The sequence below is a fragment of the Gossypium hirsutum genome, chromosome A02 (genome assembly GCF_007990345.1).
Source record: "Gossypium hirsutum isolate 1008001.06 chromosome A02, Gossypium_hirsutum_v2.1, whole genome shotgun sequence".
Lineage (NCBI taxonomy): Eukaryota > Viridiplantae > Streptophyta > Magnoliopsida > Malvales > Malvaceae > Gossypium > Gossypium hirsutum.
In genome coordinates, this window is record NC_053425.1 from 100,239,486 (window position 1) to 100,262,464 (window position 22,979).

Below are 22,979 nucleotides of genomic sequence, written 5' to 3' on the forward strand. Positions count from 1 at the left end.
AAAGAGATTGAAAAAAAAAGTGTAATCTCTCTGAAGATTTTTCTTAAAAAAAAAACAGCAAGCAATACAAAAAAAAGATAATAACAAAGCCATCAAAAAAAAGAAGTGCAAACCGGCTTAAGGTTTTTTTCTTTTCTTTTTCTTTTCTTTTTTATTTTATTATTCGAATCCATCTCTTCTCATTCATGTATTAAAATATATCAATGTATATATATAAGAAATATATATAAAAAAAAGCTTTTTGAAATTTCCGGCCACCGTGCGCGGTGGCCGGCGACGGTGGCCGGTGGCGGCGGATGGCGGCGGACGGAGCCGGAGTTTGGTCGGAGGGAGAAGGCCTTGAGAGAGTTTGAGAGAAAGGGGTTAGTTTTTTTTTTTATGAAATGAGAAAAATGAGTTTTTTTTAGGAATTTTGACTTATATAGCCCCATCAAAGCGACGTCGTTTTGGGTTTAAGCCACTAATGCCAAAACGACATCGTTTTGGCTTTTAACCCATGGCCGACCCGCGAACCGACCCGCTCCAACTTCAGGATCCGCGTGTTTTCATTGGAGGGGCTATTTACGCATTTAGCCCCTCCGCTTTTTATTACTTTGCAATTAAATTATTTTTTATTTTTAATTTGGCACCAAAATTTGTTGCAATTTTCAATTTAATCCTAGCTGATGTTGTGCATTTTATAAAGGGGGTTATTGCACTTTAGGCCCTCTATTGTTTCACGCGCATTTAAATAGGCCCTTTTCTTTTTTTATTTTATTTTTAAATTTGCCCCAAAACTTCGTTTTTAATTCGAATTTAGTCTTTTTTTTAATTTAAGTTGATTTTTATATTATCTTTGCTACTTTTATTTTTAATATTAGTTCAAATAATATTATATATATGCTTTTAAATACACTCTTTTATTTTCTTTTATTATAAATATTATTATTTTATTTTCTTTACGTTATTATTATATTGTATCGTTTTTTTATCATATCATTATTATTTTTCATGTACACATTATTTTCATGATTATTAATGTGTTTATTTTTACTACTATTATTGTATTTATTATTAGTATTAGTATTATAATTACTATTATCATACTTATATGTGTATATATTTATATGTAAAGTTATCAATGGTTATTTTAATATTATCATCATCTTAATATTAATATGTACTTATTTTTAACATATATATATATGTGTATATATATATGTATGTATATATTTATGAAGTATTATTAATAATTGTTTTGTAACATTATTATTATTATTTCTAATGTGTATGTATTATATATATTTTTAATACTATATTATGTATATATTATATTATATATATATAGATTATATTTTTATGTATATATTTTTAATATCACATTATTCATATGTTTTTTATACATTATCCCATGTAAATACTTTCTATACTACATTATGCATATATTTTTGTCTTTATTATATATATACTTTTAATATTCAATACTATTATTATGAATATGTCTTTGGTATATGTATGTATATATATATATTTTTTAAAATTCATATATTATTATCATTATTTTCTACGTTATATTATTATTATTATTATTATCATCATTGTCATTGCCATTTTTGTTGTTCCATATTTTATTCATTTTCATTTATTTGTTAATTTGCTTATGTCTTCGATCATTTCATTTTCCTCATGCATTTGTTTATATTTACATATTACTAGTCTTGCTATTACTTCATCTTTTATAATTACTCATATTATCATTTTTGACACTGTCGCACCTATTATGTTATTATTCACATTAATATTATAATTTGCTTTTATGTTTTACTATAAATCACGTTATTTTTCTTACTCAATATATTAAAACAATTCTTTCATAAAAGTAATATTCCGTATTAGGTAATTCGAGATAATCGTACCCTAACTTACTGGGTTTCGATTCTTTTTATTTAACCTAAATAATGGAATATTCCTTCTAATCACAATGTGAGTTTAAAAAAATGTTTATTTTTGGAGATACGAGGTGTGGTGCCCTAACTTACCGGGTATGACATGTTGTTACCTCGAAATAAGATTTTTCACAAATAAAGGCAATACTCGGTGTTTGATGATTCGAGAATCATACCTTATCGTGCTGGGTTGTGATTTCTCGTTTGCTCAAAAACAATCGAATATTCCTTTAGGTTTTCACCCATGCTTATTAAAAACCTTTCAAAACAAAGGATGTTCGATGATTGGATATTTGAGAATCGTGCCCTATCGTGTTGGGTTGCACTTTTTCATTTATTCTAAGCAATCGAAGATCCCTTTGAAGTTTCATCCACGTTTTCTAAAAACCCTTTAAAACGAAAGAAGTGTTTGATGCTTGGGCAGTTCGGGGAATAGTGCCCTATCGTGCTGGGTTGCAATCTCCCGTCTGACCGAAATAATCAAATATCTCTCTGGGATTTCACTCGTATTTTCCAAAGTGAGGCAATGATCAATGTTTGGGAATTCAAAGAATCGTGCCCTACTGTGCTGGGTTTCGATTTTTCGTTGGACTAAATAGTTGAGCATCCTTTCGTGATTTTCGAATTATAAATTTCCGGACATCGAAACAAGAAAATTTTTGACGATTAACTCGGGTTATTCAACTTTTATTAAAAAAAGCCACATTTCAAAATCATTTTTAATTTTAGACATAAGGACAATATTTAATCGATTTGGTACCAATTTTGGGCGTAGTGAGGGTGCTAATCCTTCCTCATGCGTAACCGACTCCCGAGCCGGTTTTCTAAATTTTTTGTAGACCAAAATTGTTGTTTTAGTAAATCATAAATGTTTTATTAAAATAACCAAATTTTTAGGTGATCCGATCACACCAAAACAAAAGATCGGTGGCGACTCCATGCATTTGTTTTTCAAAAGTCGATTACCCCTTTTTTAAAATTTTAAAATTTTTAAATCAAGGAATGGTTTCGACAAAAGGAATGTTAGAGTAGTGCCATGCATGAGGACAACCCACATACAATGATTTTATCACTTGACGAACGTTATGATCACCATGTCCTGCATTTGTTGGTGATGTGGTCTCTCATTGAGCACAAGACCTCATTTGCCCTAAATACCCTATATAACGATGAATGAGGGATTGATCCTTTAGCCTTTTAGTAGTGTTAAGCACTATACATTTTTCATCCTCCTTTGCTATCTTATTTTACTCTTTACCTACCTTCTTTCTCTGTCTATTTAAGTAAACCAACCTTCTTTGACATCACCAACCCTTTTCCTTTTTGTCTCCTCCCTTGTTGACACTTTTATCAACAAAGCTATAATTGTCATGAGACTGTTTTGAAAAATAAATTGATCTTTATTAGTTTAAAAATACACAATTTATCTTCAAAAAACTAAATAATGATAAGATTTTATGAATGAAATTATTTTTTTAAAAATTTTAAATTAAGTACTAAAAATAATTTCATTTTATTTAATTTTCACTATTTTCTTCATTTTTCATTTTGTTTTAACCATTTCCTTTTTCAATATTTTTCAAACAATTTTAATTAATTATTTCATACAAAAATAATATTTACGTCAAAATTAATATACAGTTGAACTGTTTAATATTAAAAATATTATAAAATAAAAATAATTATATTTTCTTATATTTAAAACAATACCAACTAAGGTGTTATTTGACAAACTAAAAAATTAAGTGCTGAAAATTTTAGCATTGAATCTAAGTTATAAAAATTGTCCGTTTAATAAATGTAAAATTTAAATAATAAACAAAAATAATTTTATATGTTTATCCTTTTTTTTAAATAAATATTTCACATTATTTCAAAAAAGTTAAAAAATTAAAAAATTTATTCGTTGAATGTCTACTTATTATTTTCCACACTTTTTCTTATGAAAAAGAAATTCTCTTTTACTTCTTTTGTAATGAATTATCAAAAAATTAAAAACAAAATAATTAAAAACATGAAATTTTAACAAACATCAAACAAGGTCTAAACTTCAAAAAAAAAATACCCTAACAACTAATCAATCTTTTTATTTATAAATATGGCATAATTATTATTTTGGCTTGTATAGAGGAGTAGATAAAATTTTTATCAGACATTAATTTGATACAGGTTCAAATCGTGTTATTTTCATTCTTCACTTTTAATATTATATAAAAATAACTTTTATTATTCGGTGATGATATTAAATTTCGATTAAATTTGACGGGTAAAACTTTGATAGTGCTAGTTTTTTTTTTTTTTCATTTACAAAACTTCAACATGAAATTTTGCTTTCTGACAGATATAGATAAATTTAATGTATATAAGATATAGTTTTACAGAAAAATTGGGTTAGATTATTTAAATGAAAGGAGAATTTTTATATAGAAAAATAGGGCAAAGGGAGTGGGTCTCAAAGTGTTCATTTTGGGCCTTTCTTTGTTATAAGAAAGAGATGAGAATGATGGCTTCAAAGGTAAGGTGTGGTGAGTTGAAGTGGGGGAACCGCCCCCACCCTTCATTCCGCCCCCACCCTTCATTATTTTCCACATTCAAACACCCCTTTTTTTGTTTATATTGAAATTTTGGGCCTTATATTCATATCATGTCATACCTACTTTCTATGATCTCTCATTGAAATATACATATATTTGATTCAAAACTCTTTGTGGGCATATTAAGTATGATGGTTTTGCTTGTATTTGGTCATTTGGTGTCTATTTCACTTTGGGTTATAAAAATTTGTATTTGGCATTTTGGAAGTTATTCCAATAATGAAATAAGCTTTGATAGGCCGACTTTGACTAGAATAAATATTTGTAAAATTTCACAGAAAATGGGTTGGATTTGTTTGTAAAGACGATGAGAGGATCCACCACTTCTTCAACCTTTCCCTAAGCCTCAGCCTCAAGTTGCTTGAGTTCCAAGGTGAAAAATAATGAGAACCTAAATGCTATAAATGCAGAAAGCTTAAAACACATGAATTGAAGTGATGCAAAAACTTAGTGCATGTATGTGCAGTGCAGTGCAGCTGATTTCCAATACCATTAATGGCTGTATTTAACCACCATATTAACTCCTTTGATATCAATGCATCATTCCCCCCTCCCCCCTCTATCCTAAATTTTTCATTTGTTTCAAAGGAATTTATGATCAAATCTGGTCATCATGCATCTGTAGATTTGCTTATGAATTGGTCAACTCTGGTCAATTCCCCTTCTTTATTTTTTCTTACTTATTTAGAAAATATTTTTATATTAGAATATATGTATTCTTTTTTAATTAAATTTAAATTTTATACTTTTTTATTTATTTATCGATAATAATTCTAAATTAGACTTATGAAATTCAACAATTAGTTTGGCTCTACCAAGTAGGCCTCGGCTCAATTGGGAAAAGTGGAGGTCCTAGATCTTAAGTGGTTCCAAACTCACCATTTGTAATTTTATGCTCGAGTCTCGAAGTCTAACTATATGTAGTTACTATGTGAGTTTAGTTCAGTTTGTTGGCTTTAATCTGGACTGTAGAAGTTCTTAGTCCGATTGTGTTGTGTAATGGTTTGATTTTACTTTGTGATTCCTTATACAGTCTGTGTTGTAATAGTTAGTTTGATACTTGCAATTATTCAAACATATATTTGTATTTGTACTTTGATTGAACTTTGCCACACTTTCAAAAAAAAAAAAAACAAGTAGCTTAGCTCTAAATTACAAGGCTATTTGTATTGAAAAATTTTCAATTATTCAATGAAATTCCCATCCTATATTTTCACTTATAGATGTAATAAATATACTTAATACATCATTTGGTATTTTGTTTTTAATGTGATATTTGTGTTTTTTTTGGTCAAATATAGTGTCTATATTTAACAAAAGTTATACATTTTAGTATATAAAAGTGTAAAATTTTTAATGTTTACTTCAGATTTTAGGATTGATTTGATAAAAATTTATAATTAATAAATAATATTAACAGCTTTCTTTCGTCAAATCAATCCTAAAATTTTAAGAAAAATTAAACCCATGAAACTGTCCAACAAATTAAAAACATAAACAAATAAATCCACAATTGGCACTAAATAATCTATTAATTAATTATAATTTTCACTAAATAAACTCTAAAATCTCGATTAAATCTCAACAAGTTTATAATAATATCAAAATGGTCACATTATATCAACTTAGGTATTAAACCTAAAAATAAAAAGCATTTAGTAAATTAAATTTTTAAGGCTACTCGAATTCAAGCAAGTAAATTACATTATTAGACAAATGAATAAATTATATCAAAAACCTGGTTTAATTATCAAAATCAGAGAAAGTAGATAGAAAAGCAAGGAAATAAATTACTATAGAAAATATTATTAGTGAAAAAAATATCCTTTTTACAGGGAATTTGCTCCCTCTCTCAACACCATCTTTTCACTTGAATAAATTAAAGGACAACAACACAATGATAAACCATGATTTGTGAAAAAAAAAAAAAACAATATAGTAATAAATTGGAACTTTGATCCTCTAGGTGAAAATAGATTCCCGGAATCTGCTTGACTTAGTTAAAAATGGCTTTCGTTTCCCTTTTACTTTGTTAAACCCTTGAATGAATTTTCAGACCTCTTCTGTCTCGGTGGAATCCGATGACTCCTGTTTATGTAATTTGTTGCTTGGAGCTGAATAAATCCGACGTTCTTTTCCACCCGGTTTAGAGGAGGCATTACCATACCAGACCATCCCTACGACTGCAATGACCATACCGAGAATTACATGTAGATTGAGACCTTCTTTCCCGAAGAAAATAAACCCTAAGAGGAGAACAAGAATAGTCTTCATATGGCCAAGCACTTGGAATGATACGGCCGTGAACCTGCCGATGCAGATGAATTGGCTGAGGTTGGTCCCAACGGCAATGGTACATGACATGATTAAGAAAAACTGCAAGCAGAGATATCATTTAGATTAGCTCATGATTAAGCTATTGTTAGCTTCTATTTTTTAAAAAAAGAAAAATTATGGACAACTTCATCCACATAGGTAGAATCATTCTTTACACTTGGTGGTTTTTAAAGAAAAATGCATATCCACGAGTCAAGCTTCTTCAAGAACATTATAAAAGCACTTAATATAGCTTGATGATAGCAAATTCAATGCAATGAAACTGGCTCTTTTACATCATTAGTCTAAGCTAAATCCGATGGAAGTAGTGAAATAGCTACCCTAGGCAATGAGAGTATCACTTGAGAAATATTTCCGCTTTTTCATCAGTAAAGTTTGCTTGGAATGAAGCGCTAGAATATTGTGGTTCCCAACATTTAATTTGAAGGCATAAACATAACATGCATTAAAAAAAAGAATCAGATGCACTGACTTCATGAGAATGCATGCAGGTGGAAATGGAGCAGAGAAGCGGTCTTGTTACCAACTAAAAACCTAGTCAACACTGATAAGAACCTTACCATTGATATCACAGAGAAGTCATAGGCATAAACCTTTTTCTCTGTTAACCAGTAGTCCACAAAAGGACCAACTAAGAGCAGGCTTGCAGCTTGTACTGGAGCAGTATGTCCCAATAAGTCGAAAGATCCTAAAGAATGCTTGCGTTGAAGAAAATGCACATACTGCAAAAATAAATAAGAAACAAAGAAAAGACCAAATATATCAATCCATGTAACAAAATAAGGTATGGCAGGTGTTTCATTTATAGAATGGATTGAGCTTGTGACATATCCATTCTGAACTTTGTTCAATCACAAAGTTATTTGATGGTACTATCCAAAATATTCTTCCAACTTATTGCACCTTAAGTAAAATCAGGATAGTATTGCAGATCTACTTACATACTGCTGGAGGGCTGTGCTCCAAATTGCTATTACAGCAGCTAAAAACCCCTTGAGATTGACACTCACATCTGTAACAGTACAGACAGCAACTCCAACGAGAACTAATAGTATGCTAAGCTTTGTGTCCCTTGAGTAGCGGACCTTGTCAAAAACAACTTCCAGAAAGCATGATACTGGAATCATGCTCAGCTTTGCTATCTGCAAATAAGTTTTATACAAAAAATATGTAACATAACTTCCAGAAGATCAAACATATAGCTAAGTTGCAAAAACTGACCTGATAGAAGCCCACAGAATTCCACATCAGACTCACATTCATTCCAACAATAGAAAAGTTTGCAAACAAGACAAACTTGAGAAGTTCGGGTAATGGTAGATAAGAGCCCTGAATGTAACCCAGCCATCTAAGAAGAACAGTCAACAAGGTTGTTGTGGCAAAATGCAAACCAGTTAATGTTGTAGCTGCAGCATCGTATTAAACGGGGCACAACATCAGCGTTGTTGGAAAGGTAAAATTTCTTAAAATCGACATGCTTCATCAGAATTTATACAGTCAAAACATGTTATTTTTTCATATGTAAGGTCTTTTTTTTGGTATTTAAGGAATTTCAGCTAGACAATGGGAGGTAGCTCTTGTTTCTCTCACAAATCTTACCCTGCCCCATTCAAGGATTTGAACCCTGCTCATTTGGGTCTTTTCACACAGAAGCTGAAGAAGAAAATAATGAAAATGATAGCTTCAGCCACTCATAATAGCTCTCCCATTATGAAGGCAATATATCTCTGCATATTGGTAATGCTAAAAACTGGTTTGGTATCTTCCAATCAATTTCTTATACGCATATGGCCATTTTTTTTTACAATATTTGTTTAAAATATGCTTAGATTCCATATAAGACAAAAAAAATACCAGATGTGCATATTTACTTTGTCAAAACAAACTTCAAAATATCATCAAATAACTTCAATCACTGAGATAAGTCCAGAGGGTTAAGCAATATCAATCATTATATGTTTCCACATAAATATCATATCTCTAAACAAAATTGTCTATTCCAATATAGAAAGATTTGGCTTATATCTTCTTCTATGGTTCAACTATCTGTTCATGTCCATAACAGCTACTTAGCCTTTCCAAAAATTTTCGGCCAACTTAGATTTGGAAACTATTTTCCATTTTCCATTGCTGTTTATCTAAATATAATCAATAAAAAGAAACGAGCTAAATTTATGGAACCCTTTCTGGAAATTGAAGGAAAAAAGAATTTTAACTAGCACCAATTTTTTATTTATTATCTTTGAGATATAAAATTAAAATGAAAATGGAATATTTCCAAAAGTAAACAAGCCTTAAGCTGTGTCCATCAAAACCTAAACCAAAAATTGGAGAGACACAGTTTGTCCAAGTTTAAGGTGGTAATCTTTTAAGATGGATGTTCCGAAAATTTTGACATTGTCAGGAAATTAGCTGCAAATCAAATGTACAGTTAACAGTCAAGAAATTTACAATCATAATGGATTTGATCGATGATGGATCTTGACTTTAAACTTTGACAAGGTTGAAGTATATTCAATTAACAATAGCAAAAATATTTTTAGATGTAGCATATGACGGCAAACTTAATTACAAGTATCCTATATGTAAAAGTATAGCGAAAAGAATTTAGTAGTAGATCTTATGATTTTTACTTGCAAATCAGTAGGAACATTCTTTATAGAACTAAAATTATTATATCTTTTTACAGTGTTAACACATTATGAAGTCATATATAATGATTTAAAGTATTAACGTAAAAGAGATATACATAAAAAGGTAATATTTTTTAAAATAATAAAATTAAAATTTAGACCAATACAATAGAGACTTTCATATGACAAGTTGAAACCTTCTAATTTGTTACATGGTATTTTTGAATAATGGAAAATGAAAAGGTACTTAAGCTAATGATGTTAACTGTTTTGCCGTATAACATTTTCAAAGAGCATGCAGGATACAACTGGAACTTTCAAAAGGGGAAAAAAAGAAAGAAAAGGGTCCCAAAACTAGAATAGTTGCCAATTGGGTTTTAGCTATTATAGTACTCCTATATGTTTAAATCTATATGTTTGTGAAACTATAGTGTTGACAAACTTAATCTTTTTAAACTGAAAATCATTTATGACAAGAAAACCAAGTTAATAGTTGTAATATTGATAAGGTTTAGATACAAAAAAGTTTTATTACTAATATCCCGTAGATGACAGTCATCATACGTAAAGAATAACGAATATGAACATAAATTTTGGTTTGAGGGGGTCTAACTAATTTATTTATAAGAAATGTCGAAATTATTGAGATAAAATCTGTATAAAAAAGTTTCAAAATCATGGCTCCGCTAGGCTCCAATTGAGATCTGCCTCTTGGAGTGTGGAATCAACTAGTCAAAAATTATTACTTTTGAGTATATAAAGGAGAAAAGAATATAGGAAGATCATCAACTTCATAGATTTCTCCGTGCTTTTCCTTTTCTAATAAACAAAACAGGAAAACCAAATCAATGTATGTTACTACATAAACTATTATTCTTGCTACTCTGTTTCTCCCTTTTAGGCTGATCATATGTAGTCATATCCATGGACCAAAAAAGTGATTGTTAGAAAAGGCAAAGACTATCAAAGTTTGCAAGTAAAATGTTCACTCGAAACATACCAAAACTGAAGCCATATGTAGCCATCAAGGCTTTATTGACCATGATTATACCCACAGATGTAACAACATTGAAAAACCATGAGGCCACATCGAGCGCTGCCTTCCTGTCAGCCTTGCTTACAGAGGACATTATTAACTATAGTCTTCAAATAATCAAACAGAGTCTTTGTTTCTCAATTTTCATGCAAGAAGAAACCGAAGCTCAGGTGTCAAAAATAAGCAGCAGCTATACCTGTATCAACAAATTATTTGGAAAATCAGAAGGTTAAAGAAGAACAAACTAGCATCCTCCTGTATTAAAGACAATGAAGAATGTTTCCTTTTTCAGGAATAATAATAACAGAAAAAAATTAGCAGCATACATTTACAATACATATATTTTCAAAAACAATTTTAGAGGAAGAGATAACAGGTACAATGATCTCTTACAAGTCCGGGAGAGATCTGTTGGGAAACCGCCATCAGAGGAATTTAAATTCAACTTTATAGTTTGAGAATAATTTAAAGAAGCTGGATCTGGGTTTTTGCCGTTTCTACTTAAAATTTTTGAAAAGTCAAGACTAAATTTAAGACTTCAAAATTTACTTATTAAGATTGGTATTTGTCAAATACAATCAAATTAAAACATGAAATGCAAAAAATTTCTCCAGTAACTAGTCTCAAATCAAGAGTTTTAAGCCAGTTAGAATTTTGATATCAAAATCCAAATTTCATTATTCCATTAAAATCTCGGCAATAAGAAGAAAACAATGCGAGAACTAGGGCATCTTCATTGCTTTTTCCTTCATTAATCAAACAAATTTTTATTTATTTGGGCACCCGTTATCTGCTCTATTTCTATCTCAAATAATAATAAATAATGCACGGGATCAAAAGTTGAAACCTTTCCATCTACAAAATTTGAAATGCTTGCCAAGATCTAAACTAATAAAACCTGATACCAAAATTTTCAGTTGAAAAAAAGCGATAATTTTTTTAGATTTTATAAATTTTTTTTTAAAAAATAGATCATATAAAAATGGAAAAAAAAAAGTGTTATTTCTCAGCTGATCCATCAGTCTTTAACGTTTACTTAATTACGCTTCATCTCTCAAACAGAAAAAAAATCACGAGCAATTTCAATACAAAATTAGCAAATTGAAAACAAAAAAAAGGGGTCTAATTAATCAGAATAACAATGCATTAACCGGAAATATAATATACAAAAAAGAAAAAAAGAAAGATTCACAACATACTTAGAAAATAAAAGGAACTAACTTTTTAAAAAAAAAATTACACCAAATTAAGCAAAAGAAATGAATTTAACGAACCTGGGACAGGAAGAAGAGGAAGCAAAGCAGAGAGTCTAAATGAAGTCCTCTCGGGATTTGCGGAGTAAATAAGAAAGGTTTTATAAAATAAAAAAATAAAAAAAAAGTTTAAAGAGAGAGAAATATCTTTTTGCTGTTATATTTGGATTTCAAATGAGTTTCTTGTTCATTGTCTCCACCAATTAGGAAAAAGGGGGAAATTGAGAGATAAATAGGGTTTAGACACAAGAGAAGTAAATAAATAAAAATCAATCTTAATTATTACTATGGAATTTGGGTGTCCAATAATAATAAATGTCTTTTAAGGCCATTATTATTTAACAAGATTAGAACTTTGCATAAATGTGTTTATTTCCTCAACTAGTCATTTTCTTGTTTCTTTTCATTATTTTAAATTCCAATTTATGCATTATTTCTTGATTATAATGAAAATGAAGGGAAATGGATTACTACAATTTGATGGTTGCTTATTATTTACCCGTTTCTTTTTGGGTCCCAATTTTTTGATGCTTTCTTTTTCATATCTAATAATTGGTTTAGGAATAGAATTTATTATACAATTTATGAAAATAAAATGTATGTATGAAATGACACCCATAATGAGGGTTTTTAAAAAAAAACTTAAATATAGTGTTTTTAATATTATTTATTAAATTCGAGTAATTTCAATATTCATGATTTGCGAGTTTAGAGGCTTAATAAATTATCACATGAGTCCATGCTTGTGTGTCATAAGAAAAGTTATGTAAAGTGTAAACAACAATAGCTTCACTTCCATGAATGTCGAGTTCAGGCTATTTTATTTGCTCACGGGAACTTCTTTTAGGATGGAAGATGGTTTCATTTCATACAAAAGAGGGGATGTTCAAAACTGAACTAATACAACATCCTAGCATATACTAGGAGAAAAGCAAGTAATAAACACCACCAAATGCTAAAAATGAGCACCAATTAAACCATCTAAAAGTAGGATTAGGAGAGGGATCATTACCATGTAAAGAGGAATTCATATACATTCTACTAAAAGGCATCAACCATTTATATAGGGGCCTATATAAATGCATATGATCCCATCTACCATACTGGTCCGCTAATACCACTGATAAAAGGCTCAAAATGACACTTGGTGAAGATGACATTAGGCACAAGAACCAAAAGTTGAAATAAAAAGTGAATTGACAAAAATAGGCTTAGAAAAAAAGTCTCCGAGACTCGAGGAAACCTCTATCCGACACAAAGGATAGAAAAATTATTATTTTGATCAAACCTTGTCTTATTGGAAAAATGGTCAGAATTCGACATATAGACAAAGCTCGAATAGAAAAACAAGACTAGTGACCAACTGTTCCACAACCAAATAACTGGTCACCTTAACAAACTATTGAACTAAAGAATAAATTAACAAAACATACTCGAGATCTCCTACCGAAGATTCGAGTAGGCTATCAAAGACGTAGAAATGGTTAATAATAGCTTACTGTTCCACAACCAAACAATTAGTTACCCTAACAAACTACCAAACTAAAGACTAAATCAACAAAACCTACCAAGATCTCCTACCGGTGATTTGAATAGGCCACCAAAGATGTAGAAACGGCTAAGGGCGGCTCACTAGAGCTTGAAACCAGCCTTGAAATGTCTCTCTCTTACCTTGAGTATGCACATAAGAAGAAGATGGCTAAAGATTTTCAGAATAAAGGCATTACTAGCACCAAACTTAGTTAACTAAAAATAAGGGTGTTGAGGGACTGAACGGGACAACCAAACATACTGTGATGAAAAAGAGAGGGAAATCTATCAAATATCTACCCTCGTGGTTGAATAAGCCACTAGAATCAATTGCTACAACTCTTCTTAAGAAAACAAAACAACAGAGAACTTTATAAACGAGAGATAATATTTATCAATCATAGTTTAGATGGTTAGATTTTCCCATGGAAATTTATTTCCCTGTTGTCCCTACCAACTTATTTAGTAAGTAAAAGTCGATAACTATAAGATTCGACTTCTACTCTATAAATACCCACTCATTTATATTTTCTTCCCACCTAAAATCGTCTTAAACTCTTTTTTTAGAGGAAAAAGAGGTTGCATTAAGGTTTAAGGAAAAACAAATAGCAAATCGTGCAATCAATGTGATAAAATTTTCTAGTCAAATAGTTTTAATTTTGTAATTTTTTTCAAAAATATTTTAAAGATATTTTGAAATTTGATAGCAACTTTTTTATGAATTTTTAAATAACGAGATGATTGAGTTGTTCATGATCAACATAATCTAAAATTCTTAAAGGTCGATGCACGTATCAAAAAGCACTTGAAGAAGGTTGGTTTGTATGTGGTTGTAGATGAAGAAATTTTCAAACAAATTACAAAGCATTACGTATCAAGTCGAAACTATCATAAACAAAAAAGATGACATCACATACAGTCACGTAATTAACCTCTAGAGTGAACCAATAGCATAATATTGTGATATCCTTAAGTAAGAAGAAATCATCTAGGCCTTAAAATTATGAGTCAACTGGTTTATTGAAGGGGAACGAGACACAAAGTTTTTACACTTTACCACAATAAAGAGATGCAACTATAAAAAATTTGTAGGCCTAAATGATTCAAATGAGAGGTAGGTCATAGATAGAAAGGGGATAGAAATGATAATTCAAGAATACTTCATGAACGTTTTGTAACATCCTTAAAACCCCTTTGGTTGTAAATAATATGAGATAAAATCTTACCGAAATAAGGAATAAGATCAAAGAAAATGAAAGTTGCAATATATCAAAAGAGAGTTAAATCAAGAAGCATGACAATATGTATTAAGGAAGGGACTAAATGGTAAATATGTGAAAAGTTTTTGGCTTAAGTGTAACTATTCAAAATTTAGGGGATTGAAGCGTAAAAATGAAAATTTTGAAGGACCAAAAGTGACAATAATCCAATTTACTAAGATATGAAATTGGCATGCAGGGACCAAATTGAATAGGTGAAGAATTGTGAGGGACTAAATCATAATTTTACCAATTTAAGTGATGATTCAAGGATGAAATTTTAAAATATCATAAAGGGTAAAATAGTCAATTAGAAAGAGGGAGAATTCTAGAATGTAATGATATGTTGATGATATTTTGGTGATTTTTTTTAATTGATTAGTTAAATATTATTTTATTAATATTTTACTTAGATATTTATTATTATTTTATTTAGAAATGGTAGTATGAAAAGAGAGGAAGGATGAAGGAAATTTATCATCCTTCCAATGTGAGTAAAGGGTGAGAAAGGAAGTTTTCTTTTCTTTACAATTTAGTCATTTGCCATGAAAACTTACATTTTTACCGAAAATTTTTGAAAATTTCCTTAGATATTAAAGAGAGAAGATGAAGTAGAGATTCTAGAGAATATGTTCATCAATTTAGAAGCAAGAAAATAATAGATGAAAGTGGAGAAAATGAGAAGAAAAAGGAAGGAAAGTGGTGAAGATGATAAATGCATGGAAATGAAGAAGAAATGAAGAAATTCTTGATAAATGAGGTAAGTTTCATACTAAACCTACTTGTATTTCAATAGATTGACTTAAAGATGTTTTGAATGAGATGTATGAAACATGTATTTAATCTAAATACTAGAAATAGAAAGTATTTGATGACGAACAGAGAGTTAAAACACTAAATTGGTAAGAGAGAATGTGATTTGTATGGTGAAAAGTACTAAGATTAAGAAATGAATATGTAATCTACACATAAACATAAGTGACTAAATTGTATAGTAATAAAAAATATGACAATTATGTGTGATTGAATGAAAGATAGTGTAAATAACCTTGGAAAAGAAAATATTTTCATTAAACAGTTTGGATAGTAGCAGTAACTTAATTTTGAATATTCACCTAAACTTATAAAAATTTAGTTAGAGATCAAATAAAATATTTAATTAAATCTTATTTAGTCTAGTTTCATATGGAATAAACGGTGAAAGAAACGGGATTTTATAGTTTGAGATATATTAATTTTCGTGAAACAAGGTCGGAGTGGATTTGGGTTTCCTTGTTCAGACTTTGGAAAATCATAAAAAATTGTAAAAAAATGATTATGAGTTTAAATTTATACTTTTAAATTATTAATGAGCCTATTTTCAATAGACACAAATGAAAAAATCATCTAAACCCCGTACTTAGAGATAATTAATTTTTAGTAAAGAAAGGTCGAAGTTGTTAAGCAACAGAACAGGGACAAATTTGAATAATTTACTATACTGATTGGCTAAATTATAAATCCTAAAATTTTTATGGTAAAAATATATTTGAGTCTAGTTTCAAAAACATCAAGCAGATCTTAATTTTGAATTTTGTAACTCAAGATATAAATAATTTAGTGACTATGACTCAAGTGGACAACTTTGATATGAACATATAAGTAAATAGTGGAATTATAGACAATGTTACATATAAGCATGTTATATACTAAAAGCTAAAGATTCTAATAAATATATACATAAAGGATGTGGAATGGAGAGGAGGAGGAGGGAAAATATATATGAATATATATATATAGTAGATGAATTTGAAATGTTTCGAAATGGTTGTAAGTGATAGAATGATTAATACATGTGAATATGTTTAAACGAATTGATAAAATAATAAGTGAATAATTGTTAATTGATGTGATATTTAGTTCTTGTTAAAATTTTATGAAGAATTAAATTGATCGGCACAATTTAGAAATAAATATGAAATATACATAAAGTGGGTAAACTACTTTAAAAGTGCAAGTCCTCTAATGATCTTATTTGTAAAACTTTAATATTTGTGTTAATTTTATAAACTTTGTTATCTTTGATTGAATATCATATTTTTATGAGCACTTGAGATTAGAAATAGATGTAAGTGGATGATATGTAAAATGAAGTGGCAGTTATGGCATTTGAATATGGTTCAGGTAATGATATAAATAAATAAATAAATAAAAATAAAGCATGGAACTTGTAGGAAAATGGAGACGACGTCACGATGACAAGTTCACCATGTCATGACGTGGAAACCCCAACGCGTGATGAAAATTCAAAATTTTTTATGAACTATACAATTTGGCCTTTGATCAATTGTTGATGCTTTAATGAGCTCCTTTAACTCATAATTAGTTCTATCGTAATTTAATTATTACTGAAATGAGTTAATGATCTATATTAATTAAATAATATGATATATTGATCTGAAATTTTCAGTAGTTGCTTCGGCAACGAATGTGACATCCTGATGCCTTGACTCAGTGACCGGGTCGAGTTTGGGGGTGTTACACATTTTCTACTAAAAAATATTTTAACCTCATCCCTAGTGAGATTAATCTTAGTTGGCCCCAACTTTTGAATGGAGATAAACAAGAACTGCATGTCAAAATCACCAATGTGGATGTTGCCAAAGCTGTTTGGTCTTTTAAACCAATTAAAGCCCCAAGACTAGATGGATTGCACCTTTTCTTCTACCAGAGATAATGGTCCCAAGTTAAATATAATATCATCTTCATTGTGACCAAGATTTTCTATAACTCTAATCATGAATTACATCTCCACTACTTCAACCAGGGTCTTATTGATTATCCAAATACAATGCTTCCAACCTTCTTGTGGGATTAGGTAAGAAGATCTCATGTCTCCTTATATCTCTATCTTGTACATAAATTTCCTTAATCTCTAAATCCTCAAAGAAGTAGACTAGAGAACATGGTAACTCATTTGTGACAGAAGTTGCATTCCTTTATGACACTATTTTTCCCCAAAAATGGACAAGAAAATTATCGAGACTATTAAATAAACTTGACTTATTTATGAAGGAATAATGCCAAATCATCAAATTTTACAAGAAATATTAGCTCACTAACACCCTGAATATTAAGGAGACATTATAACTTAGGAAATATCTTGGATTCCCCATCTACACTAAAAGGGTATCATGGGGATGACAACATCATCATTGGTAGAGTTTGGAATAAGCTTATTTATTAAAAAGCAAATCTCCTTTCACTAGTAGGAAGTGTAACATTGCTTGCTTGACCCGATCGTCGGGTCTGAGTTACAGGCTGTCACATCCGTTGTCAAAAAAATTCCTGTCAAAATACAGTATATATATCAATCAACAAACATTTATGACTTAAAAACATTCATTGTAACGCCCTAAATAATTCAATTTTGCTTCTGTGAGTATCTGACATTAGTATGTATCTGCTTCAGTGGTTGAGTGTTCTGGGAATGTGTGGGAGGTTTTGGGTTTAAGTCCCACTTCTGTCAATTTTGTTAACTTTTGGATCTAAGTCTTATCTTAGTCTAGTGGGTTTATATTTAATTCCTGTAAATTCATATCAGAATGAGATTGCTGGTTCAAGTGGTAAAGGGGTTGTTGTGTGGAAGGTCTTATGTTTGAATCCCTGCATAAGCATGGGTACTATTTTTGTTCGGGTATCTGATAGAATTTCAGTTGAACTAAAATTCTGCGGAAGTTGTGAGTAGTGGGTAAGTGGGAGGAAAAGAAGGGATTTGATAAAATATCTTTTATTTTCTCCTTTTCAAATTTTAATCAATTTTTTTCTCTCTTCTTTTCGAATTGTCGTCAATTTCTGCTCCTTTTCGAAGTTTTTGTCAATTTTATTTTTGTTCCTCCTCTTTCTGGTGTGACTATTCCATTTGATTTCTTTTATTCGTTATTACTGTTTTTCGCCCGGTTTCAGTAAGCTTTCTGTTCTATTTTGCAGTAGTAGCGTAACATTTATTGTAGGAATTTGATTTCTGTGAACGGATGTGTAGGTGAAGGCTGTGAATTTGTAGCTGTCACTTCGACGGTTTAACTTTTACGTGTAGATGTTTTTGTGGTGGTAAGTTTTAAGCATTGCTCAGTTTTAGGTTTGTTGAATTCGTAAATCATTGCTAATAGGGCGTTGGGATTCTGTTTTTAGGTGCTGGGGGCCTCGGGAGTGTTTTCGTATTAAAAATATACTAGGTGTGTACTCGAAACACAAAAAACGAGGCTTCGAGAAAAGCTAAAAATAATTTTGTCGACGAAGGTATGGCCGTGCGTAGCATACGGTCGTGTGGTTTTGGGCTAGGCCATGTGAACCACACGGGCAAAGGCCAATCTGGGAGTGTAGGACCACACGTGTAAACCACACGGGCATGGGGTCCCATAATTCTGAAATTTTCCCTAGGGTCGCACATGTCACTTCAATCGCCTGTAGGTCTATTGAAGGGTTGGTAAAGGCTAACTAAACCCTAGTTTGTATGCTATGATATTTTGATAGTTTGATCTAAGTAGTATACTAAATGTATGTCTGTCTGTACTATTATCTGTATATAAGCAAGCTGATCATGTTTAATCTGTTATACAGTATCTGAAAATTATGTATCTCTGAAGGGTGGGATTTATATATATTGAGGAAGTGTTCTGTACGGTGTACATTGCCTATATTCTGGCAGTTTGGCTACATATTATCTGATATGTGTCTTAATGGCACAACGTAATGTGTAGGGATAGTTGGGTATTTTTAACCCCACATGGTGTGATGGATGGTCGGAGTTGGTGTGTAGAGGATGGGGGTAGGATTTTGGCATATCTGATATCTGAATCTGAATCTGAATCTGAAACTGAGTCGGTATCTGTTTCTGTTTGTGTATATAATTCTATATGTGTGTATGCTTGATTCTGTTGGGTTACACTAAGTTTTAGTAAACTCACATCTGTTGTCTATTTTGTTAGGTAATCTACAGACTTAGACGGATCGATGCAACAGAGACCCAACGATGACCACTTGACTATGAATGGTTTTATTTATTTTTTTGTAATCATTTTGAGAGTTTGTAATTTTTGGGACTCTCTGGACTTTTGCTTTTGGGTTTTAAACTGTTGATTCTGGTTTGCTGATTTTCTGCATCCTTGGTAAATTGTTTTATGAAATTGACGGTTTTTACGAAAGAGGTTTTCCTAAAGATAACAAATCGAGTTTCTAAAATATGACAAATCTATTTTGACAAATTAATTAATTAAATAACGTTATCAGTTTATTCGTGAACGAACACGTGGTATTAAACTTGAATGGTTTATCAAGTCAACACCATTTTCAAAACTCATTCCTTGTGACATCACCAGATTCGACCATAACATCTAGGCTGAGTTTGGGGTGTTACATTCATAATATGATTCACAACTAAATCTGAGCTTTAATCGAGCTTACAAAAGTTGTTTTGTTGACCTAAGCATAAATTAGGACCAAATTGCAAAGTTTTGAAAGTCCAGGGTTGACATTGTGGCGTTGCCTCCTTCATGTAGTGATGTAGCAAAACAGTTTGTCATGTTGTGACGTCTAGCCACTCGACATTGGGACATCACAAACTTTCGACTGACATTGCAATGATGAGAGTTTCTCGTCTCGACGTGGACTCTGTTTTGATACATTTTAGGTCATTTGGTACCTATTCCATGTCAAGCCAAACCATTAGCACAATTGGTGCATAAATGCACACTTATATCATTCACAAAACCAATCGAAAAGCATGTCTAAACATTCATTTAACTATTTCTAAACTCTCATTCTAACATTTCCACAAATTTGGCAACAACAAATCAATCCAAGCTATACCAATTCAATCAACCAATCCTTGGTTTATTAACTGATAAACCGTAATTTATACATATTTTTATCTCATGCTTAGCACATTTATGGATGATTTCTCCTTAGATTTGGTGAATTTGATGCTCCTAATCATTTAATTTCATGTTTTATACTTAGGTGAGCATAGGAAAATAAAAAGAGCGAGAAACAGGCCAAAAACGGAGAAAACGGGCCAACATGGGAAATAACACGGCCTGGACTTCCTCACATGGGTAGGCCACACGGCCATGTCCATTTGGCAGAATCGAAGCACGACTCACACGGGTAGACCAAACGCCCGTGCCTATTTAATAGCCTTGACCATGGTCTAAAGCAATCGCACACGGGCATGTCCCTGTCGAGCCCAAGTATAGTCCTATTCGGAAAATGCCACTTTTGAGGGCTCTTAGGCATTCTAAAGCCTATTTAAACACTTGAGGAGGCACTTAGAGGAGACACATAGAGTAGGAGGCAGGAATTACTTAAGGAAAGCCAATTAATCCATCTCAGAAGCCGGATTCATCGTCAGGAATGAAGATCTCCCTTCAATTTCCTTCAGGAGTTTTGGGTTTTCTTTATGTTTTGTTATCTTTATTCTTTTGAGATGTTTTCTTTCATAATTATGAACTAAACCACCTAAATACCTAAGGGGAATGAAACCTAAGACGGATCTTGTTATTATTATCTAAATTGTATGATAAATATTTAACTTGTTCTTAATTATGTGTTTTTAATTCTTGTTTGAATATTCCAGCATATTGATTCAAGTTAATGCGCTTATTCAGAGGAGCAAAAGTCCCTGTCTAAGAGTAAATTTATCGTAATTAAGCGGAGTTGATTGCACGCCTAGAGATAGGGTGACAAGATTTTTCTAGATTAGGGTGAAACCTAATAAGGGAGTCCATAGATCGAGTTAATGCAACACTAGAGTGTTAATTAGAAAGAGATTTCAATTAATCAACCTAGGGTTAGACGTTATTAGTCTCGAGAGAGATAATAATATAACTTAGGAATTTCTACAGATCAATTCAAATAAATAAATCGTTTGATTCAGAGTCAAATAACAAGTGAAGTCTAGGTGGATTTTTCCTTGGGTATTGTCTTAATCAATCGAGTTTTCCCAAAAGCTTTTCCTAATTTCCTCTCTGTGCACCCTTAGTTTAGTTAATAAGTTTAGATAAACAAATCCCTTAATTTTTAGGCTAGATAATAAAAAGAAAGTAATTACTAGTACTCTTGGTTCCTTTGGGTTCGACAAACCGGTCTTGCTAAAGCTATACTACTGTTCGATAGGTACACTTGCCTTCATCGTGATAATAGTTAGTTTCAAGAACGATTAATTATAAATTTTTAAAACCTGTCGCGAATATCACGTATCAAGTTTTAGGCGCTGTTGCCGGGGAACTTAAGATATTAGGAACACTCAATTTTTATTACTTTAGCCATTTTACTTTTATTGCAATTTTTTTTAGTTTAGTTTAATTTCACTTTTCTAACTTTTCTTCTATTTTCTTCTGACAGGTTTTTATAGTGTATGACTAGAAGAGACCCATCGGGACCATTACTTTTTGATAGTGAGATCGATTGCACAGCCTGTAGAAACCGAAGAGAAATAAGGCGAAGCTTAAGATACACAGAGGAAGAGCAAGAGGACGATATTCAAACCACAACCGAGGAGATGGCTGAAAATCAGGAAAATCCACTACCTCCTACGATTTCCGTTGATCTAGTAAATCAGAATCATGCTCCACGCACTATGTATGATTATGCTAAACCAAATTTAACAGGAACTGAGTCGAGTATAGTTAGGCCTGCTATTACTGCAAATAATTTTAAACTAAAACCTAACACGATTCAAATGATACAGCAATTAGTTCAGTTTGATAGTTTGCAGGATGAGGATCCAAACACCCATTTGGCGAATTTTCTGAAACTCTACGACACATTTAAAACCAATGGTGTCTCTAATGATGCCATTCGCCTTCTGTTGTTTCCCTTTTCATTGAGGAACAAAGCTAAACAGTGATTGAACTCGTTACCACGAGGGTTAATCACTACTTGGGAACAAATGACCTAGAAGTTTTTACTAAAATATTTTTCGCTGGCTAAAACGGTTAAATTAAGGAATGATATCTCTTCTTTTGTGCAGATGGATTTAGAAACACTATATTATGCATGGGAGAGATACAAGGACCTATTGAGAAGGTGCCCTCACCATGGGTTACCACTCTGGCTACAGGTTCAAACTTTTCACATTGGGCTGAATCCTTTGACTAGACAAATGGTTGACGCAGCCGCTGGTGGGACTATCAATAATAAGACACCTGAGGATGCTTATGAATTTATAGAAGAGATGTCACTGAATAATTATCAGTGGCAAGTCATGAGGACAAAGCCAACGAAAGCAGCTGGCGTTTTTAACGTCGATTCGGTCACCATGCTCTCTAATCAGGTAGAACTTTTGAATAGAAAAATTGACAGTTTTCTTGGTTCTTCACAGGTTCACCCAGTAATGCAATTCAATACAAGTGAAGGAGGAATGAGAAATTCAGA

General features: G+C 31.3%; 1 protein-coding gene and 1 non-coding gene across 2 annotated transcripts; both read right to left on the bottom strand.

The window, feature by feature from the left end:
• Nucleotides 1–6,301: 6,301 nt before the first annotated feature.
• On the bottom strand, nucleotides 6,302–12,010 carry LOC107939986 (UDP-rhamnose/UDP-galactose transporter 4). Its single transcript, XM_016873391.2, has 6 exons — nucleotides 11,800–12,010; nucleotides 10,490–10,721; nucleotides 8,078–8,262; nucleotides 7,798–7,998; nucleotides 7,417–7,578; nucleotides 6,302–6,895 (listed from the first exon to the last, which is right to left on the bottom strand). The coding sequence occupies exons 2-6, from the start codon at nucleotides 10,617–10,619 to the stop codon at nucleotides 6,572–6,574; spliced, it is 1,002 nt and encodes a 333-aa protein (XP_016728880.1). The 5' UTR covers nucleotides 10,620–10,721; nucleotides 11,800–12,010; the 3' UTR covers nucleotides 6,302–6,571.
• A 10,532-nt stretch (nucleotides 12,011–22,542) lies between these two features.
• Nucleotides 22,543–22,649, bottom strand: LOC121217101 (small nucleolar RNA R71). The gene has a single exon (XR_005913311.1). It is a non-coding gene; the product is annotated as a small nucleolar RNA R71 (small nucleolar RNA).
• Between the last annotated feature and the right edge of the window lie 330 nt (nucleotides 22,650–22,979).

What these genes read in the sequence shown, in the direction of transcription:
- LOC107939986 (XM_016873391.2), bottom strand. Translation starts at nt 10,619, where the DNA reads ATGTCCTCTGTAAGCAAGGCTGACAGGAAGGCAGCGCTCGATGTGGCC. An exon ending in GCACAGCCCTCCAGCAGTAT is followed by an intron (nt 7,579 to 7,797) that starts GTAAGTAGATCT and finishes TTATTTTTGCAG; the next exon opens with TATGTGCATTTTCTTCAACG. An exon ending in ACTTCTCTGTGATATCAATG is followed by an intron (nt 6,896 to 7,416) that starts GTAAGGTTCTTA and finishes CTCTGCTTGCAG; the next exon opens with TTTTTCTTAATCATGTCATG.